Raw genomic sequence first — 13,879 nt, forward strand, 5'->3', positions numbered from 1 at the left:
CCATCTCCAGCCCTGTCTTCCACCAGGGGCTGTGGATGTTGTTAGCTCATTTCATGTCATTTGTCTTTGCTGGACATGGACCTACTCTGGTGTCTCCGCCTGAAGTTAGGGTGCATCCTGGTGCTCAGACTAATCTGAATGTGAGACTGTTTGACCTGCCTTCTTTGTGGGGCTTATTGTCTGTTTTCTATATGTTGGGGGAGGCTTCCCCAGGTGGTTGTCTCTGGGTTCCTTATATTTTAAGTTCTCTTTCCAGTTCCCAGGGACTTTGCTTTGGTTTCTGTTACTGTTTGAAGATATTCCTGTGAATCCTCATTTACAATTTTGTATGAGAACTGTATTCTGAATTCCAGTGACATGTTCTTTTGTAATTCAGTCTTAAACAAACTAGAGACTATCTGTATATTCTTTTCTGTATTACAGGTCTTTAAGATTAGATGTTCCATGCAAAGATGTTTGGCCTCACTAATGAAACAAAAATTAAAATAAGAATCATTTTTCATCTTAGCATACTTGTAAAGACATATAGTCTATATATATAGTGTGTGTGTATATATATATATATATGCTAATGAAATTGAGTGATCTATTAATAGTTGCCAATGTAGTGTCATTGATGATCCAGAATTTACTTAGATTTGGAAAACTTAACTTGTATATATATTTATGAGTCTCTATTATTCTGGATCATTACAATGCTTAAAAAAAAGGTACAACCACATGATAGGAGTCTGACCTGTACCTGTACTTATACCTTCTGTGGCCTGTCATTTTCAGTATTGCCTATATCTGCTTAGAGGGGACTGCATTACTTCATTGGTTGCTAGAATGAACTGAAATGTATGTTTGACTCAATTTGGAGATTCCTATCTGCCCAAAGGATAGGGAGATCATTGTTTTTAACCTAAAAATATAATGTTTTCTGTTCAGAGTACATAAGATTTTATTTGTATCAAAAAAAGGTAACTTCGCCCTGGCTGGTCTGGCTCAGTGTTTAGAGCATTTGCCAATGGACCAAAGGGTTGCAGGTTCAATTCCCGGTCAAGGGCATATACCTGGGTTGCAGGTTTGATCCCCGGCCCTGGTCAGGGTCATGCAGGAGGCAACCAATCTATGTGTGTCTCTCACACCAATCTATGTGTGTCTCTCACATCGATATTTCTCTATCTCCTTTCCGCCCTCCCTAAAAATCAATGGAAAAATATCCTCAGGTGAGGATTAATGGAGAAAAAGGTAGCTTTGGAAAATAACTATTCTATTGTCTGGTAATAGAGCTTCTTTACAAGAAAATATATAAAAAGTAGACAGCAACAGAAAGACCCATATCAACAGTCAACTTAGATGAAAGATATTATAAATGAATGTCCAAGTAAATAATATATTTAAATGTTATATTTTTAAAAATTAAGTTCAAGTGTTTAATTTGAAATATTTTAGACTAAAGTCATCTAGATTTTTTTCAACTTCAAGACATCAGAGTGCTAGAATTTTTTTGGTCATCTTTCATGCCATAAATATTAAAATATCCACTGAAAACCAGAATTAATTCTTAGAAAAATACATCTAGATATTCAGCATCAAAATAGTTCCAATTGTTATCAACTTGGAGTAGCCAAAAAAAAACCCAAATCTTTTAGAGACTTCATAAACAGAAGCTGCAAGTCAAGAATTGCCAGGCATGCTTAGTATATAAAATATTTTATTCAAGAGTTTTAATTAATTAATTTTTTATTGCTTTAGAGAGAGAGAAAGGGGGAGGGGGAGAGAGAGAGAGACAGAAACATTGATGAAAAAGAACACTGATTAGCCGCCTCCTGCACACCCTCTACTGGGGATTGGGCCCACAATTTGGGCATGTGCTTTGACTAGGAATCGAACCTGCTACCTCTTGATGCATGAGTCAGTGCTCAACCACTGAGCCACACCAGCCGGGCAGAAAATGACGTTTTAAAAAGGTGTTGCCTCACCACAAAAAGGTCTGGCCTTAAAATAGGAAGAAAACCTTACTTTAAGCAACTGGTACTACTGATATTGTGTAATAAATATTATATAACAATATTTTCAAAGAATCCATAAGAGTAGGGCACATAATCTTAGGTATATGATAGAATCAATATTAGAATCTTTCAGGATGAATACACTATAATACTTTCTGCCCCCTCATGAATGATTCCTGGAATATACTAGGAATTTATGCTCATTCTACTTCAAGTACAGACAACTACGAAGGATATCTTAGAGGCTGTATGTTTATTGTGTATACAGGCATTGTTTACTTTTGTGACAGCTTGTAATTTCACCTCTGGCTAACTTTTAGAGTTTGTACTTTTTACCTGTGAGTTTAATGAAAACATCTTAACTGAAGTATAATTTACATACCATAAAATTCATCCATTGTAAGTGTACATTTGAGTGGTTTGTAGTAAATGTACACAGTTGTAGAACTTTCATTACAATCTGCTTTTAGACCATTTCCAGGGGGTCCTCATGCCAGTTTGTATTCCCTTCTGTGAGGTTTTGATTACTTTTATTGTTATATGATTAGCATTTTTCCCTTATACATTCTCTCACTTTTTTTAGGTTGCTTTGTCTGGTGGTTTTATCTAGTTATTATAGAGTTTTTATCCTTTATTTTGGTTTCTCTCTTTTTTTTTTTTCCTCACCTGAGGACATTTTTTTATTTTTTTATTTTCAGATAGAGTGGGAGGGGGAGAGAGAGAAACATTAACATGAAAGGGACACATCGAGTGGTCGCCACCTGCACAACCCAACCAGGGCCGGGGACAAACTGCAACCCAGGTACGCGCCCTTAGTGGGAACCGAACCCGGGTCTCTCTGGACTGCAGGCCGACGCTCTAACCGCTGAGCCAAACCAGCCAGGGCTATTTTGGTTTCTCTTAACCTTGAGTTATTATTCAATCAAGTGACCTTGTTATGAAGACTTTTAAGGGAATCAAATGACAGTTCTTAGTCCACAGGAATTTAACTGCTATTGTTCCAGTCGCTCTTGGTTTTTTGCACTCTGATGTGCTTGTACATGGACTGGTGCTCATGGGGGGTAGATGAGACCCTTGTACAGAGTATGTGTTAAGGGCTCTTCTCAAGGAGAGAAATCTGGGACTGCGGCATCCCTCCCTGGGTGTCTGCAGTTTGCCCTTGTTAGAAATCCAGTGGATCAAAGGCTCTGGGTAAGTGGAAGGAGTGAAGAAGGCACATGTGTATATTTCTTTTCATCTTCTTTTTCTATGTAGAAACTTTTCATCTTCTTTTTCTATGTAGAAGGAAGTACTACCTTCCTTCTTTTCTGTAGGGAAAAGTGAGGAGACTAGAGAGGATTCAACGAGATGCTCTGGGGAGGACAGAATAATTGAGGCAACTGAGCCGAGATATGTTGCAGTCAAAATCTTAAGCTTAGTTTGCAGGCAGCAGAAAGAGAAATTGCTTAATCTTCATTCCATCTTCTCCGTTTTTGTAAAGAGCTTACTAGAACAGGACACAGTAGGCTCATTTCAGAAACTTGAAACATGAAACCATGATCAAAGAGTTATCTATCTGATTCAAAGGAACAGAAAAGGAAACTTGAATATATTTGGGAGCTGTGAGGCCAAAACATAATAATACACTAGAAATAATTTTAATACATGCTAAATTTTTATAGTGCTAAAATTTGAGTCCTGTAGAAAAATTAAATTTAAAAATGTAAATTAGATCAAAGAGCAATTGGGGGAAGAATTTATGTAGACTACAGACTAGATGATAAAAAATAGGGAAAATATTCTCAGGGGAATAGTTTCAGATTCAGAAAATCATGATTTAAATTTTTGCCCTGATCCAAGCCTGCATAATCTTGAATAAATCACTTAACTAATCTGGGCCTCAGTTCCCTCTGATGTAACATGACAGGTTCACTTATATTGATTAAATCCTAAAGATTCTTTGTGATTTAAAATTTTATGTTCAGCTAAGCACATGATAAGATGTTTATCTTTAGCCATTAGGGAAATGCAAGTTATAATCACAGTAAGATCATGACACACCTATCACAGTGGCTAAAATAAAAAATAATGACAGTGCTAAATGCTGTTGAGGGTGCCCAGAAATGGACTGGATCAGCTGTACATTGCTGGTGGGAATGCAAAACTGTACAACTGTTCTGGGAAAAGTTGGCAGTTTCTTACAACATTACACATGCGATTACTACACAACTCAGCGGATGTACTCTAGAGAAATGGAAATTATGTTCACCCAAAAACCTGTACATAAATGTTTATTTATAACCCATTTATATATAATAGCCCCAAACTGCAAATAACCTCAGTGTCTTTTAAACAAACTGTGGTGTATTTGTACCATGAAATACTACTCAGCAATATAAAAGGAATGATGCATGCAACAACTTGGAGACCTCTCCAGAGCATTATGCTGAGTGGGATAAAAACAATAACCAGTCCCAAAAGTTTAATGACTTTATGACTCCACTTACATAACAGTCTTGAAATGACAAGATGATAGGAAGATGGAATAGGTTAGTGGTTGCCTAGGGTTAAAGGACTGGGTGAGGGGAAGAGGGAAAGAGTAAGTATGGTTTAAAAAGGGCAAAAGGAGAGATCCTTGTGGTGATGGAACTGTTCTGTGTCTTGACTGGTGGTGGATACACAAATCTGTCCATGTGATAGAAACTGCATAGCATAGCCCGGGCAGGGTGGCCGAGTTGGATGGAGCGTTTTGTGTGCACCAGAAGCCTGCAAGTTGGATTCCCTGTCAGGGCACATACCTAGTTGGGGCACTTGTGGGAGGCTTCTCTCTCACATTGATGTCTCTCCAGCTCCCCCACCAATTCCTCTCTCTAAAAGAAACAACAGCAGCAAAACTGCCTAACATACACACATGCACGTGCCCACGAGCACAAGTAAAACTGGTGAAATCTGAATAAGATGGGTGGATTGTATCTATGTCAACGTCCTGGTTATGATGTGGTACTATAGTTTTCTAACATGTTACTGTTGGGAAAACTGCATAAAGATTACATGGGCTCCCTCTGTCTTTTTTTTTTTTACAACTTCATGGGAATCCATAATTATCTCAAAATAAGAAGCTTAATTAAAAAACAAGAACAAAATAAGCAGTGGATATTTCATTCACCCTTGCTTTCAGAAGCGTCCAGTATGTAGAACTGTGTTGGGTCCGTAGTAAGTGCTCATTTAATGTTTACTTACTGAATTAATGGAGAGAGCAAGAAAGCATGCATGTATAAAATGGTTCTCTCATTTGGATCACAAAAGGAGGATCCAGTCATCCAGTCACTACTTAAAGCTTAACTAATTATTTTGGGTAATTAAGCCTAGAATAATAACCTTTATCCTACAAATTCTACCTGATCATATGGATCACTGTTGCAGTTACTCTGGTCTCTGTGCTTGAATCTCCAATGTTGATGTTTGGTGTTATGCTCTCTCATTTCTCCTGTCCCCCTCCTCTAATCTTCAAATCCTAGAAGGGAGGATGAACTAAAATGCATTTATAATAGTTTCAAATGTGCAGAGTCTCCATAGATGGCTTGAGAGTATTGATTATAGGTCTTGTAGTGTAAATACTCCAGTTTCGTTCTTTTTCAAAGTTGTTTGCTATTTAGGTTCCTTTCATTTTAAAATGAAGTTTAGAAAGAGCTTGCCAATTTCTACACAAAAGTTTCCTAGGATTTTGATTGGGATTTCATTGCATCTCTATATCAATTTGTGGAGAGTTGTGATTGTAACAATACCGAGTCTTCTGAACCGTGAACGTGGCATCTCCATTTATTCAGGCATGCTTTATATCTCTCAGCAGTGTTTTGGACTTTATGTTTACAGGGTCTTGCAGGTGTTTTGGCAGATTTATCCCTAAGTATTTAATATTTTAAATGGTATGTATTTAAAATTTTTTTTTTTAACTTCCACTTGTTTATTGTTAGTAGGTAGAAATGCTGTGGCCTTTATGTTACTTGCATTCACATCCCATTGACTAGAACTCAGGCACAGCTGCCTCTCTGAGTTTGACTGGGGAATGATACTATCCAGCTGTTTTCCCAGAAAGAGAAGAAAATGAAATTAATAAACATCTAACTAGGAACAGTCCAAATACTGACTATAGGATGAAAATGTTCAGGATTTAGAAGTCTCTTAAATTTACTTTCCTTGTAGTGTGATATATTTTTTACCACTTAAAAATTGCTTTCCAGGAGTATTTTAAAATTTTAGCACCTTTATATGAAGCAAATCATTGTGGAGGAATAGATAGATTCCCTAGTGAAACATAATAAAAAATAAAAGAGAATCAAGCATCTACAAGTATTTGCCATTTGACAATGGTGGCATTTAAAAATTACTGCGATGAACATGGGTTGTAATTTAATAAAAAAATCTTAGTAGCAATGCAGACATGTTAAGTTTGTGATACCTTTTAGATTGGAGAGATGCCTGGACTACAGGTAAAAATTGAGGAGTCACCTGTTATAGATGATATTTCATGTATGGGACTATTTGTAATCTCCAAAACACAGGCTAGAGACCTAAGTCCTAGGTAAACCCAAGATCAGTTTAGCAGGTGAAGACGTAGTGAAGGAGACTGAGGAGGAGGAGCCCCTGATTCAGGAGGAAAATCAGTGTGTGAAGTTAACCAGAGAAAATCTTTCAAGGAGGGAGTGATCCTTTACCATCATGTACATCAGAGATGAAAATTGAGAATTGACTCTTCAGTTTAGACATGTGGACGTGACCTTGACAAAAGCAGGTTTAGGGAGTTATGGAGGCAAAAGCCTGATTGAAGGGCATTCAAGAGAAAATAAGAAAAGAATTGGAGATAGTGATTGTAGACAACTTTTAGGGAGTTTTGAACTAAAGAAAGCAAACAAACATAACTGGGAGAGGGCTGTGTGGTCAAGAAGATTTTTTTTTTGTTTAAGATTACAGAATTTACAAAATGTGCATATGCTGATGGGAATGATATAGTAGAGAGGATGTATGTGATGTCAGCACATGAGAGAGTATAGAATTGGGATCTGCATATTGAGATGGAATGGGATTTAGTACACAAGTGGGGGGGGGCGGTCTTAGAAGGAAGGACAGTTCAGCCATTGTAATGGGAAGGAAGACAGGAGAGCAAGGGCATAGTTGCATACAGGTGGGTAAAGGCAGCCCATTAAGTTGTCATATTATTATTATTATTATCATTTTATTTTTATTATTATTTTAATCCTCACCTGAGGTTATTTTTTAAATTGACTTTTAGAGAGAGGAAGGGGAAGAGAGAGAGAGAAAAACAGAGAAACATCAATGTGAGAGAGAAACATAGATTGGTTGCCGCCCGTATACACCCTGACTGGGAATTAAACCCACAACCTTTTGGTGCAGGGGACGATGCTACAACCAACTGAACCAGCGGCCAGGGCAAGTTGTCATCTTATTGTTTGTGTTGTTTCTCTCTCTCTCTCTTTCTCTCTCTCTCTCCCCCCACCCCCTCTCTTTCTCTCTAGAAATCAGTAGAAGGATATCCTCAAGTGAAGATTTGAAGAAAAACAACTACTTCTCTTGTGGTTAGTGGTCATGAACTTAGAGTGAAAACATTGAGCTTAGTTTTTGTTTTTCTCCACCTGTGTTTAGCTCCATAGGTGCAGGCCCAGAGTCAGCAGTATTGGTTTATCTGGGGTTAGGTGACTTTGAGGAAGTGAGAGAAAGACAGAGGAGTGAATTGAAGTGGCTTAAGAACCAAGTGAGTACGTGGGCTGGCAAGGGACAGGGCAAAGGTGGTGGGGTCAGCTTAGCTAGAAGAATCGTAAGGGTTGGAGCATGAGAGGAAATGAAGAATGGAAACTTGATTTGAGATTGTGAATGGTTTTCAGTCATGACCAGATAAAAGCCAAGAGTGGAGGAGAAGAGATTCAGAGAATTCTAAGGCCAAGGTAGTAGAAGTGTAGCCATGTGAATACTGAATTTTTGCTCAGAACCTGAAGGGCCTTATCTATTACTTTCTAATATCCTTTGTTGCTGTGGCACTAGCTGATAAACCACTTCAGTATTCCTACTTGGTAAGAGGTTCATGTCTCTTCTTTCTTAGTTGCTGTTTCTCAGTCTTTAGTGCTCTTCTTGATTTTCTTGATGTTATCTTTCATTTCTTCTTTTGAATTTAAATTTTAGCTGTTAAATTTCTAATTTTCATGAGTTCTTTCTCGCTTCTGATTAACTTTTCATAACATCCCTTTCTAGAAAAAAAAATAACTTTTGATGATCTGTGCTAATACATATAATTGATATATCAGAATATGGTTCTTTTTCTCCATTAAGAACATGTCTGCATTCAGGTATTATATTTTTGTATATAATTTTTTCTAAGTAAGGACGATATTGTGTTAGTAGTTAACATTTCAATGTCTTTTCATTTTAGGTATCAAAAAGCAGAGATGGAAAAGAACAAAGTGAAACTGTATCACCACCCGAAGACGAAGCATTCTCCTGGCCTGGTCCCAAAACAGTTATGCTGAAAAGAACATCTCAAGGCTTCGGTTTTACATTAAGGCATTTTATTGTTTATCCCCCAGAGTCTGCAATTCAATTTTCATATAAGGTAAGAGAAATAATTAAAGTAACTGGAAACAAAAACAAAGCTATTCCTATCTCCTTGTCATCTTCTCATCCTTCCCTCCCACCTTCTTTATCACAGAAGTGTTATATTTTCATTTTTATTATATTTTTTAGATATTTTTCTACCTGCTGGAACAGAAATTTTAATCTGCTCTGAAAGGTTATACTGACTGTTAACTCCAAATCTATTTTACTAGGACTTGTAGTTCCAAAGCATTCTACTTTTTTCTTCTAATGTGTAGCTGTTTTTCTGCTATCTAGAAAGGTGAGTTATATGGTCAGAGAATGCAGAGGAAATAGTCTGTTAAAATATTCTGACGGTTATAAAAAGTTATTGGGATTAGAATAATACATGACTTTCAGATATGTCACGTAATGGGAAGTCAGAACCTGAAAACAATGGTTCTTAACCAGGGTGAATTCATATGCTTCAGTGTATAGTAGGGACATGGTCTAATAAGGGGCAGCATTGAATAATTATAATGGCAGCTGACACACTGACTGCTTGCTCTGTGTTCTTTATTATTCTTTATGAGCATTATCTCACTTTGTTATTAGCCCTGCATAACATCTGGAAACTGATCTGAGCCACATAATGAGTAAGTTGTAGACCTAGGATTTTGACTTGCCAACATGATTGCCTGATGTTTAACTATTACACAACAGTGCAAGGAAATATGATATTTAGAAGAGTTGTGAGACCGTCTTGGCCAAGCCACTTAACTTCTTTTGGCTTCTAGATTTCCATTTTAATTTGCGGGAATTGAATTAGAAGATTAGAAAAGCCTTTCTAGTTTCACATTTTAGTGGCTATAAGGCTGTCTTTTAAAATGTAGTTCAAATTTCTTCTGGAGACCACACTCTTTTTATTATATCTTTCCAGTAAAATGTCTTAAAGGGTAAGCTTTTTAAAGGACTGAATAATTTTTAAGAGTTATAAATAATTGCTACTTTTGGAATTAAAATTTACCAGTTTGGGGTTCCTGAAATATCTATAAAACTGCTGAACTGGATTTTCTGAGAATCAACTTTATCCTAAAATGTCAAACATAGTTTTCCTTATGTGTTAGGCCACATGTAAGAGCACTTGATAATTGAAGGGGTCCCTTCCTTTAATTACATAGTAAGACTAATCTGTTTTGTGTTTTGTCTTTTGTTTTTGTTTTGTTTTATTTTGAAGAAGAGCTTTTGGTCATGATGAGCATATAGGATAATTTCATAAGATAATTTTACCGAACACAGGTTAAAACTGAGTCATCATCATCATCATTATTTCTATTATTGGAAAATACTTCTAGAAGTTTTAGTAACAGAGTATAATTGTTAACAGCATAGTCTTTGGAGTCAAAAGAGACTGGGTTTGAGTCTCATCTCTGCCTTTCTTAGCTCTGTGATCTTGGGAAAGTTACCTAACAGACAGTGACAGCACCTTTCTCACAGGTTGTTGTGTTGCTTAGATGATATATGTAAGACACTTAGTCTAGGAATTGGTGTAGAGTAATGCTCAGTAAACTTCAGCTATTAATGCTACCATTATTTAACACAGATGTTCTTGCAAATAGGTCTGTCTTGTAAATTTTACATGGAAAATACATATTGGAATCTTTTCCTTTTTAATTATGAAATTTTATCCATTCACTTCAAAGGAGTTTTTAAAAAAATTTCTATTGTATAGCTTTTAGAAAAATGTGCAATTAATACAATAATGTCTTTATTATGTCGCTTAGTTGACAACCTTACCAATCTCAGAATAGAGCTTATAACCAGAAAAAATATATATACAGGGTGGTGTAGAAGTAGGTTTATAATTGTTCATATGGAAAATAATACAATAATTAATAAATAATAATATAAAAATAAACTCTGTGTTTTGCATACTCACAACTGTAAACCTGCCTTTGCCCCACCCTGTACATTTGGGCAGCCAAAGTAAAGGTCAAAAGTTATATAATAAATTAACAGCCCTTCACTGAATGTCTGTTTCCACTGTAGATTGTAGCTTTAATATGATAGCGTCTCAACAAATATTTGAATAATTTTTTTTTTATGCTAGTTTTTCAAAGTTGCTTTTCTCATTTCCCAGCTAGAGGTGGATAAATAGCAGCAGGACAGCTTGGCAGCAATGAATGAAACCAAATATAAACTTCAACGCTGAATGAAAAAAATGAAATATATAGCATTTTGGAGCCACTCAGGTTGTATAAAGACAGTTCTGGCTCCTGTAATAGCCCCTAAAGGCACATTTTATTAAAGTGTAGTACAGTAAGTGCTGGCCAGCCAGCCCTCTCTCCCAAGTTCTAGGCTCATCTGTCCAGCTGCCTACTTTTGACACTTTTCACTGTGGTATCTGCACACACAGTGTCAAAAACTGAACTTCTGGTGTCTTCCCTCTAAGTTGGCTTCACGCATATCTTCCTATCTCTGTTTATGAAGGCTCCATCCTTCTGGCAAAAGGCACTGTTGCTGAGATTGTAATTGGCACATTTTGGGGAGGGCAGTTCAAATTGGATTGAGCCTTGCTGTGATTTCATTAGGGTTTACAAATATGTGTTCATATATGGATATATATTTTTTTATTTTATAGGATGAAGAAAATGGCAACAAAGGAGGTATGCTATCAAAGTTTAAATTTTTCTCTGTTTTTCTGCTCATTTCTTTCTGTTCTTTAAGTAATATTAAATAAGTGGATACAGTTTTTGGACTTCAAATATATAATAGTTTTTAGATACAAGAGTCATAGACATTAAATATTTTTACTGTAGATTTCAAAGTTTTATGAATTCGTTATCATAATTTGAACAAGTGATGATTTTATTGTTAATTATATATTAGTGTTTAGGGGGAATATATCATGATTCTAAGGAAAGTAATTCTGAGATTGTTATTTAATTAGTTATTAGTAATTTAGTGGTTCTTTTAGACAAGAAATGCTATGTGTTTTATCTGCTAGACTTATTGACTCAAATATTGAAGAATAGAGTATTTTGGTTCTTGTGGTTAGTCTTACTGCTGGATTTACACATGTTTAATGAGCTTTAAAGGAGAATCAGGCTGGGGAATAGGATTATTCCTTACTAACTCCCATTTACTTTAATTTTAATTTTATATGAACTCTTAATGAGTTAAAATTTACACATGATAAAATGCACCCATTTTTAACACTTTAATTTTAAGATAACTTTAAACTTTAAAAAATGTTGCCAGATTAGTACAGATAGTTTTCATATATAACTTCCTCTAATGTTAAAAACTTACATAACCATGGGTAGAATGAACAAACCAAGAAATTAGCATTGGTATGATACTGTTACCAAATTACAGACTTTATTTGGATTTTTACCATTTTTCTGTTCCAGGATTTCTGTGTTGTGTTCTCTTGTCATGTCCCAAGAGTCCCCAGTGCCTCACCTTTCTTATATGTCATGCTCTTGATATTTTGAGAATATTACTCAGTTATTTTGTAGAATGTCCTTCAGTTTGGGTTTGTCTGATGTTTTCTCATCATTACCGTGAAGTTATACATTTTTAGGAAGAATATATTTGCACCTATAAGTGTACAGTATTTGGATAATGGATAAATTGTGAAATTACCGCTCCAGTCTAGACAATGATATAAAAAAGAACCTTTCTATCATTCCAGAAAGTTCCCTTCTGCCCCTTTGCTCTCAGCACTCTGCTGGCCCTAGACAAGCACTAATCTGCTTTCTGCCACTATAGATTTGTTTTGCCTCTTCTAGAATTTCTTATGTATGGAGTCATGCAACATGTACTCTTGTGTGCCTTTCACTTGGCATACTATTTTTGAGATTCAGTACATTCTATGTATAGGTACTAATAATGCTATCTTTTACTGCTGAGTATTTTTCCCTTGTATGGATATGCCATAAATTGTGTATTTATTCACCTATTGACGAACCTTTGTAACACCGATACCAGATTTAAAATTTAGGAATGGTTGTGTTAAGGGTAAAATGAGAGGAAATCGTTTCAGCACTATCAAAAGTAATCTGAGCATGGAGGGCCAGGTAGGACCCTTCATAATTGTCAATGTTGTCCAAGATGGACCACTCCTGTGTCACCATCTGTCATGAACCAGGGTTCAGGACGAGTTCCAAATGTTCTTGACATCGGTTAGAAATAGGCACTAGTGGGGAAAGGGAAAATTTGCAAAACCAGCCTCAGTAAGAGAAAAGGGGATGTGGGTGCTCTTATTCCCATCGTCCTGCAAAGTGATGTGCTGATGCCTGGACAAGCTCCGGACACACAGCAGCTAGAATTTCATGCCTGTCATGTGCTGCTCCTCACTGGGAGAAATATACTTGTAATAAATATAGAAGGACATAGTTATAAAACTTTACCCAGATGCTTATATATCTGACGTAGCTCACTAAAGTAAATAGATTTAGTTGTGTGGTTTGACTGGAGAGAGTAGACTTAAACATTTTTAACGTAACACTAAAAGATCCAAGTTTAATGCAAGGAGATTTGGACAGGTGTGATAAAGTGAAACTGATGGGGTTGATCTGCTGGGGAATATTACAGTTTAATACCTATTTTATCTATTAATTTATATCTAATCTCATTCTGAAAAGAGTTTGTGTTCACATGCATAAGTATGTGTATTACAGTAAAATGAAAATAAGTTCATAGTGGGAAAAAAAAGAACCAAACAGATATTCAGGAGATGTAGTACACAGAAATGCATGCGGTGGATTCTACACTGTTATCAAAGTGGGCTCTAAACTTGCTTTTGAGCTTTTCCAGTGGCCAAAGAAAAAGGGAAAATATGATTAGTTAAGGATTTACATTACCCATAAGAAAATAACAACTTGTTTGCACTGATATCTGAGATAGATTTCTCCTGTGGGCCCTTCTAACGGGAAACAGAGTAATACAGTAGCTGTATCTGTAATACCATTCCTTCACATGGCTCTTTTTTAACAGATCATGTAAAAAATGTAAGCTGATTTCAAAACCCCAAGGTCCAAGTCAGTTTAAAGAGCTGGGGACAGTTTTGCTCCTGAGCGGATACTTGACAACATCTGTAGATATTTTTGGTTGTCACAACTGGGGGAAGGATGTGTTGTGCTGCTGGCATCTAGCAGGCCAGGGTTGGTGAACACCCTATAGTACACAGGACAGCCCCCCACAACAAAGAATTATTTGACCCAAAATATGAATAGTGCTGCTGTTGAGAAACCCTGGATTACAGTGATGGCCACCAAAACTTTGTGGTCCAGCTGTACAGGTCCCCAAGATTCTGG

At 36.4% G+C, this 13,879-nt stretch overlaps 1 protein-coding gene across 6 annotated transcripts in view; it reads left to right on the plus strand.

Annotated features, from left to right (window-relative positions):
- ARHGAP21 (Rho GTPase activating protein 21) overlaps positions 1 to 13,879 on the plus strand; it is a 151,283-nt gene that overhangs the window by 47,194 nt on the left and 90,210 nt on the right. For all 6 annotated transcript variants that reach the window (XM_036257079.1, XM_036257123.1, XM_036257105.1 and 3 more), the window contains exons 3-4: positions 8,419 to 8,598; positions 11,200 to 11,224. In XM_036257079.1, coding sequence (XP_036112972.1) covers positions 8,419 to 8,598; positions 11,200 to 11,224 — 205 coding nt within the window. The remainder of the gene's footprint in view (positions 1 to 8,418; positions 8,599 to 11,199; positions 11,225 to 13,879) is intronic.

This window comes from Molossus molossus, unplaced genomic scaffold (genome assembly GCF_014108415.1).
Source record: "Molossus molossus isolate mMolMol1 unplaced genomic scaffold, mMolMol1.p scaffold_m16_p_1, whole genome shotgun sequence".
NCBI lineage: Eukaryota > Metazoa > Chordata > Mammalia > Chiroptera > Molossidae > Molossus > Molossus molossus.